General features: G+C 39.5%; 1 protein-coding gene across 1 annotated transcript; it reads right to left on the bottom strand.

Moving 5' to 3' along the window:
* Window positions 1-5,081: 5,081 nt before the first annotated feature.
* Window positions 5,082-7,447, bottom strand: LOC131428463 (UDP-glycosyltransferase UGT5-like). The gene is made up of 4 exons (XM_058592430.1): window positions 7,226-7,447; window positions 6,686-7,169; window positions 6,243-6,625; window positions 5,082-6,092 (listed from the first exon to the last, which is right to left on the bottom strand). Exons 1-4 carry the CDS (start codon window positions 7,226-7,228, stop codon window positions 5,367-5,369), a joined length of 1,596 nt encoding a protein of 531 aa, XP_058448413.1. The 5' UTR covers window positions 7,229-7,447; the 3' UTR covers window positions 5,082-5,366.

Genomic DNA, 7,447 nt, shown 5'->3' with positions numbered 1-7,447 from the left:
ATCAGATTGGTCTTTCATAAATATCACCTTCTACGTAATGCACGCACATTAGAAAACGAAAATGGAACAATGCGAAGGGACCCAGACGAACGATATTGACCGTCCAGTTAAAGCTTTCAAATGTTCCCGTATTTTCCCCAGGAAATATTGGGGATGCTTACCTGGCTTCATTGCCCGGAGAGCTTCTATTGAACTCAGACTGTCCGTGACAATAAAGTAATGGTCTTTGGGCAAGGTTTCAATGATCTCAGGGGTGTATTGAATAGCAGCTAATTCTGCGACGTAAACTGGAACCGGATCATTGAGCAGACCCGTTGATGTTTGATCCGTCAGTGTAAAATATCTTTTCACAGTTGGCTGTTCTAAATTTGTTATAAAAAATATTATGGGCTACATCCCTCCCATGGTTGGTGGGCTTGATGGTATTGCAAACATCATCAGATACAGATATGTGTAGCAGCTTTTAGCTTCATTATTGAATTAAATGAATAAGATATGGAACGACTTGAATAAGATGTTGATTGCATTACGCTCCAACATCCGGGGGTGGAGAGGCCGGTAGGGCTCAACTGAGCTCTTTTCTATGCTTGATTTTCATACTACCGGCCCTCATTACCAGTGTGAAGTGGAAATTATGTGGAGTGAACGTATCCCAATTGAGCTTCACACGATGACAACAAATGAACGGTAAATCGAGTCCATCTTTGACGTTTATGGGTGGTTTGTGTACCATGGAATACTGTGGAATGAGATAGAATATTGTAGAATAGACTAAAACAATACAGACTGAACAAATGAGCAAACCACTGATAGCTGTCGAACGATGTTCATCCAGTTCATTTTTTGAGGTTGTGTCGTTTTCATGTGAGACCTGATGGGTGAGATGATCTGTGAATGAAGTGTAAGAGGAAGTGTATGCAAGAACGGTAATAAAGGGTTACCGTACCCTCCTTTATCTTAGCTCCATTAGTCATCTCATATACGGAAACCATTAGTTAGAGGGGGATCTGTTGTCTCTGTTCGATATATTGACTTCAAAAGTAAGATGAAATTAGGAGCATTCGCTTCAAGTTTTCGCGTGGCTATAACAACAGTATTGAACATTTTTCGAACTACTATTTCTGAGGTAGTGCTTCACAAATCCGAAGCAAAGATATTGTATTCGATTTTATTACAATGCATTAATTGGAAGTCGAGTAATCGCTAAAACAACATGGTGACTCTAAAAATGAGATGATTATTTGTACATTAACCCTAGTCAGAATCTATTAGAATAGAAACAGTTGCTCAATTTTACGAGTATGTTTGTGGGCATATGTATATATGTAAATAATTACTAAGTCAACATTTCTATTCCATATGAAATTAATTCATACTGAGAAAACTGAAAAATCGAACTAAGACAAGCTCTTAAACTTGGAAAAGAAGAATGATGCAGAATGAAAGAAATATTAGAAAAAAAAAATGAAACGAATAAACAACGCAGGAGTATAGCAAAAAGATAAGTATGTAAACAAAAACATCAAGTACCCAACAGGTAAACTGATTTAAAATATTATTATTATTGTTATTACTATTACCATTATTACATTATTACATTTATATTACAATTATTAGTATTACATTCCATACAGACCATTACAAGAAGTGCTAAGAAACACGAGTACTCAATTTACATTATCACAAAACCAGATCTATGACCATTTCCATTACAATAACAACAACTAAACTATAAAACATAACCACACATTATAAGGACAATTTTATACATTCTTTTTGAATCAGCACAAAAAAACAGTGACCAAGTGGGCACCATAGCCTAGGTATGTGTGTTGATTTAAAATAGAAGCTCATAGAAGCAAATCTTACCAAGAATCCAGTGTAGAACTGAAGCAAGGGACTGCTGCCACTATGACTACTTACAAAAAAACTTTTAGGGGCTACTTGAGGGCGTACGTGATCCGGAATTCCACGAATCTCTTCTCTCATCCAGGAAATGAACACGGTTGGAAACAAACGAAGAAAGAAGGATTAATATTCTGAGCCATGTAATCAAAATACAAGGACATGAAATGAGTCTGAGAATTGAGCTCGACAAGTCGGGAGTCGACTGCATGCAACCTAAGGTGATACTCAAACAACGATTCTGAATTCTTTCCAGTTTGATAAATCCGGCTATTGTACGAAAAATTTTTGTTTCCGAAATATTTGCATGTGAAGCTCTGAGCTGTGGCTACCCATTTGAAGAGCCCATGCTGACTATTTATCCAGGGTATCTTGTAATGATCCTTGTAGATCGACATATTTGGGTCCTATAATAGACACAACGCTGTCGTCGGCAAGTTGTCTTAGCGTGCAAACCAGCCATAAACGTGTACTCGTCTTGCGGAGGAAGTTCTTGTGTTGTTTCTAGTCTTTCAGACACCGAAATTGCGTAGTATTTTTAATCAATATTCCATGTTAGGTCATACGAAACATTGTATGTCTCCGATGGTCTTAATCCGCAGGCGTTTAAAATTACGATAGATAGATGATCGCTACTATGGGGATCGGAGACCATCTTCCACGTGCAAACTCCCGTATTCAACCGAGCCATGCCATGCCTAATAGCTATAGTCCTGGGGTGTCCTTTGCTGTATCAAGCATACGTCTCCACATAACTCGGTCCATGGCTGCTCGTCGCCAGTCTCTCAAGCCACGGATGCTTCGTACATCACCCTCTACTTGATCGATCCACCTTGCTCGCTGCGCTCCGATTCTTCTTGTCCTAGTCGGATTAGATTGAAGAACCATTTTCACTGGTCTGCCGTCCGACATCCTTATGACATGCCCAGCCCATCGTAGACGTCCGATTTTAGCTGTCCGTACGATAGGTGGTTCTCCTAGCATCTGTTGCAATTCGTAGTTCATAGGCTGTCTCCACGTTCCGTCTTCCATCTGCACTCCGCCATAGATGGTCCTCAGTACCATTCTTTCGAGAATAATAAGGGCACGTTGGTCCTCTGCCAACATAGTCCAGGTCTCGTGGCCATAGAAAACAAACGGTCTAATTAGCGTTTTGTAGATGTTCAATTTCGTGCGGTGGGGTACTTTTCTCGATCGAAGGGTTTTTCTGAGTCCAAAGTACGCACGGTTTCCTGCCAAAAAACGTCTCTAAATTTCTCTGCTAGTGTCATTACTGAGGCTCTTGGGGAATATAGATGGAAGCAATACAAAGGTCCCTGCCTTTGATTGTAACATGCCATGCGACAGCTTCAATACCTGGTATCGAGGGGAGGTTAATTCGATTGAAAGAATACCACTTTTTGATCCCCAAAAATATTTCTCCGTTGAGATCATCTCGATCCAGGCGAATAATGGGAAAATCGTGAAAGTTTAAGGGTACTTCAGAAGTTAGCCAAGTTTCGCACAATGCAAATGCGATTATTTACTGGTAATTTAAAAGGATCTACTTTTGGGACGCTACTTCTACAATTCCACTGTATAACAGTGATTCATATATATCGAGTTCAAAAAGGAAATAATGATATAACAGTGATTGTAATCAAGGATGGCTTTTATCGTATCAAAGAACGTTCACTGGCAACTCTTCACACGATTAAATCAGTGCCATCAAAGAGAAACGGAAATCATCGCAACAACACAAACCCGGCAAGGTTTATTTAACATAGAATCGACACAAGTGCGGGAGCGAATTTCTCTCGATGACATTTGTGAGAATCAAAGGTTAGGACGCTGCTGTGGGGATTCTCTCTGAAGCAACAAACGGTTGCTTATTCTCGTTTCGCGATCCGATTCTATACAGGCAGTTGATAATTGCGATAGAATCATTTTACTATTGCCGCTTATTCTAACTATGTGCATATAACCTTTGTATAAGTTGTGTCTATGAAAATGTCTGTGAATGCTCCACACAAGGGTTTTGAAATATTGCAACCTAGTATGAGAATCATCAAGTTGAATCATCGATTCGATTTTCTGCAATAATTGTCAACTTGCGATTCTCTCTTGGGAAATTCCACACAGCAACGATCATTATCAGACTGTACATTTTTTTAAGGGCGTGAAATACTCAGAGTATGAAGTGGAGCGAAGAAATGTAGCAAAATTCTCTCACGGTTCATGCATTGAGAGACTCGAGTTCTTGTAGCATCTTCTACCGGATTAAAAATGTTGTATACAATATAGATAGCAATATAGCAGCTTCTGTCAAATTTTCGGCAATCACCAACACTGATTGTAATATGATTTAACTTTCTTTTAATACGCTTTAACGGTTGATCTGAGTTATTTGAAGTCTTCGTGATAGTTTCTCAGTTTAACAAGAAGATTATTTTTAAGTGACAATGTTCCAGAACTCTCTGTAAAGACACAAAAAAGTCTAACTCTTTAACTTGGAAAAATAGGTTTTTGGTGTCTTCGACAATGTATACCACTAACTCACTTCAAAACCAATAATTATGTTGAGAACATAAACTCTCTATCTCATAGAGTTTATAAGATATGTACAATTCTATTTTATGCAAACAAAAAAGTAATTTACATGGTATTAACATTTTACTTTTTTGTTCCCTCACAGTAAGTTGCTTGTCATTTGAAAAAAAATCTACTAAGCTTAAAAACTATCAAGAAGACATCAAAAAACTCAAATCAACCGTTATAGCATAATTAAAGAAAGTAAAATCATATTACGATCACTAGCAGCAGATATTAGAGATGATCGGGTTTCGGGTATTTGCACCCAAAATCCAACCCGAAACCGAGCCCGAACCTGAATCCGACGGGTATTGGTCGGGTTTGGATACTGAAATAGATATGTTTGTCAGGTTCGGATCGGATACGGGTTCCGATTTTCTTATTTTCAACAGGTACGGGTTAAAATATTTTTTCGAATTTAGGAACTTTTTTCTGGTAAGGGTCGGGTTTTCTGGTAATTTTTTTTATCGGGTACAGGTCGGGTTTGAAAAAATGCTTACTCGATCATCTCTACCAGATATATTGAGGAAAGAGCCATTGTTCGGATCTTGTGTCGATTTTCCTTTAATAACTTTTTCAATAAATGTCGGATTGTTTTGCAGTTTTCGAAGGCTTTATTTATCGTTGAATTTTCTTACGGAAATAACACATGCACTGATGTTTAGAGTCTATAGGGTTATCTCCAGACGATTTTTTTTGTGTAAAAAGTCAGTTTTTACAACCTAATTCCCGGGCGCGATAATTCGTGGCCAACGTTTGTCTTGCTTGACACATCTTCAACATTCTTTAAACTGCCAAATCTGCCGGCTTGAGAGAAAGATTTTTCAACGGAACGGATTTGAGTTATAAACACTAGTGACGCAGTTAATTCACTAAGCATCAACCAACTGTCATTGTTTCTTTTGTTTCGTTTTGTTTTTAGAGCAAGCCAACATACTTTCAGAAACCACTTGTACAAGCTTCTTTACCAACCAATATGCCAGGAAGAGAATTCCAAATGCCACTGATGCAACATCTAATAGTAGATACTGGTACCAAGGTAATCTGATGGATGCTGATTTCAAGAATTCTGCTCCATGATGACGCATTACATACTCTATCCAAAACACAGCCTCTCTAAGCGGATCTTGCGGATTATCCCGAAACATTTGCGACAGACGATTTGCATTCCACTGGAAAGTTGGGTTTTCTACGATTTGCATGATTTTCCCTTGGAATTCCTCTACAGATATGTTGGCAATCTTCAAAGTGAGACTGACACCGGCATTTTGAAACTTAAGAGCATTCGCGTGCTGGTCACCGTAAAATGGAGCGAATAGCATTGGTCGGCCCCAATAGATCGATTCCTGCGAACCAAAGATACCTCCGTGGGTCACGAATAGTTTGATGGCGGAATGAGCAAGTATATCATTTTGAGGTAACCATTTTCGGACCATTACATTTTCCGGCAGCACGGGCACTTGATCACTTTCCCATTTCCAGAGAAACTTGTACTGGTGCAGGTTTTTGAATACCTCCAGGAAAACACGTAACGTTTCGGCCGGCATGGCCGAGCTTCGCAGGAATGTTCCAAAGTTTATGTAAATGGCTCCGGATGCTGACGAGTCCAAGAAATTCTGAAAGTTAGATTAAACAAAAGAAGTGATTATTTATTCCATTCTCATGACGTATTTGTCTTTCACGACCAACGTATTTTTTTTTACATTAGGACTTATAGCTTGAAGAGCTTCCAGAACACAAAATTGAAGAAATTTAACTATACATACCTTGACATCCAGTGGTAAATCCTTGGCCGGTTTGATATGTACTCCTGCGATATCAACCATTCCGATCATTTTTGGTCTCGGTCTGAACGACATGATATGACTGTTGGTCAGTGTCACACTGACGTTCATATCTAACTCCTCTACCGTTGGCATAGATTGTGCCAAATATCCACTGTTTGCAAAGTATTTCCGGGCCATAGCATTCTGTTCAGGAAGGTAAACAAATTTCCTATTTGCCCAATCATATACCGTCACAATCACGTTGTAGCATCGCTCCAAAAAGCTCATTTCGTCGGTAAGCTGGGTGAAGAAATGCGGCACGAACGACAACGGTGTAATCATTCCAAACGATCGATCGATATAATCCGTGTAGCCTAGCGTATCTGCAATAAATTGAATCGATATCTAAACAAGTATTCGCTGGGTGGTAATTTGTCTCTTACTTATTGTGACAATCGGAGCGCGATATTTGTGTCCGAACATAAGAAACGCCTCCTGGACGAACTGTTCGGCAATAATCAGATCAAAAGTAAGACCTTCCTCTCGGAGAAACATCTGCACGTTTTCCGTTTCAAATGCATGCGCCGTGGTAGCTAATCCCAGCCACCAAAGTATTTTCAGCTTGTAGAAGGGGCTACTGAACTCTGTCGAGCGATAGTACGATTCCATTGGCAGATCCCCTTCGAAATCAAACATAGGGCTAATCAATACTTCTCGGTAACGGTCACTGTGGTTCGAGTTCTTGAGCCGGTAATTTGTGATGGCCGTAATCTCGTGACCTCGCACGAGCAGTTCATCCACAATGTGCTCGAACGTCAACCAATGGCTCATGCCGGGAAAGGAAGAAACTAATAAAATTTTCGCTGCCTCGATTTGGATTTCCCGAACGAAGAAAACCGTGAGCACGGTGATCGCCGTTTTTAAATTCTGTAGCGATAAAGGAAACATTTAATAAATTGTTTGCAAATTGTGATACCACTTACCATTTTTGTTGTGATTGATTTCAGTCACGTGAAGATGAAGGGAAGAGTTTTTGAGACGAGCATTTAGCTGTAACTGACCTGCTTCACTTGCTACCGATGATGATCGACTCACTGTAGCCGACTTGAGGAGAGTAGTAGTGGTAGAACATAGTTTCTTGAACGTTTTCTTTGGTCTTCATTCGTCACTTCACCGGCAACATGTGTATGTTAAATCGACTTCAG

Source organism: Malaya genurostris, chromosome 2 (genome assembly GCF_030247185.1).
Source record: "Malaya genurostris strain Urasoe2022 chromosome 2, Malgen_1.1, whole genome shotgun sequence".
Taxonomy (NCBI): domain Eukaryota; kingdom Metazoa; phylum Arthropoda; class Insecta; order Diptera; family Culicidae; genus Malaya; species Malaya genurostris.
Note: the sequence above shows the minus strand (reverse complement) of the source record. Positions and strands in the feature narration are given on the sequence as shown.

Excerpts from the sequence above, each read along its gene's own strand:
- LOC131428463 (XM_058592430.1), bottom strand. Across the intron at positions 6,626-6,685 it reads CGCTCCGATTGTCACAATAA|ATACGCTAGGCTACACGGAT; the intron begins GTAAGAGACAAA and ends AATTTATTGCAG. Across the intron at positions 6,093-6,242 it reads ATTTACCACTGGATGTCAAG|AATTTCTTGGACTCGTCAGC; the intron begins GTATGTATAGTT and ends TCTAACTTTCAG.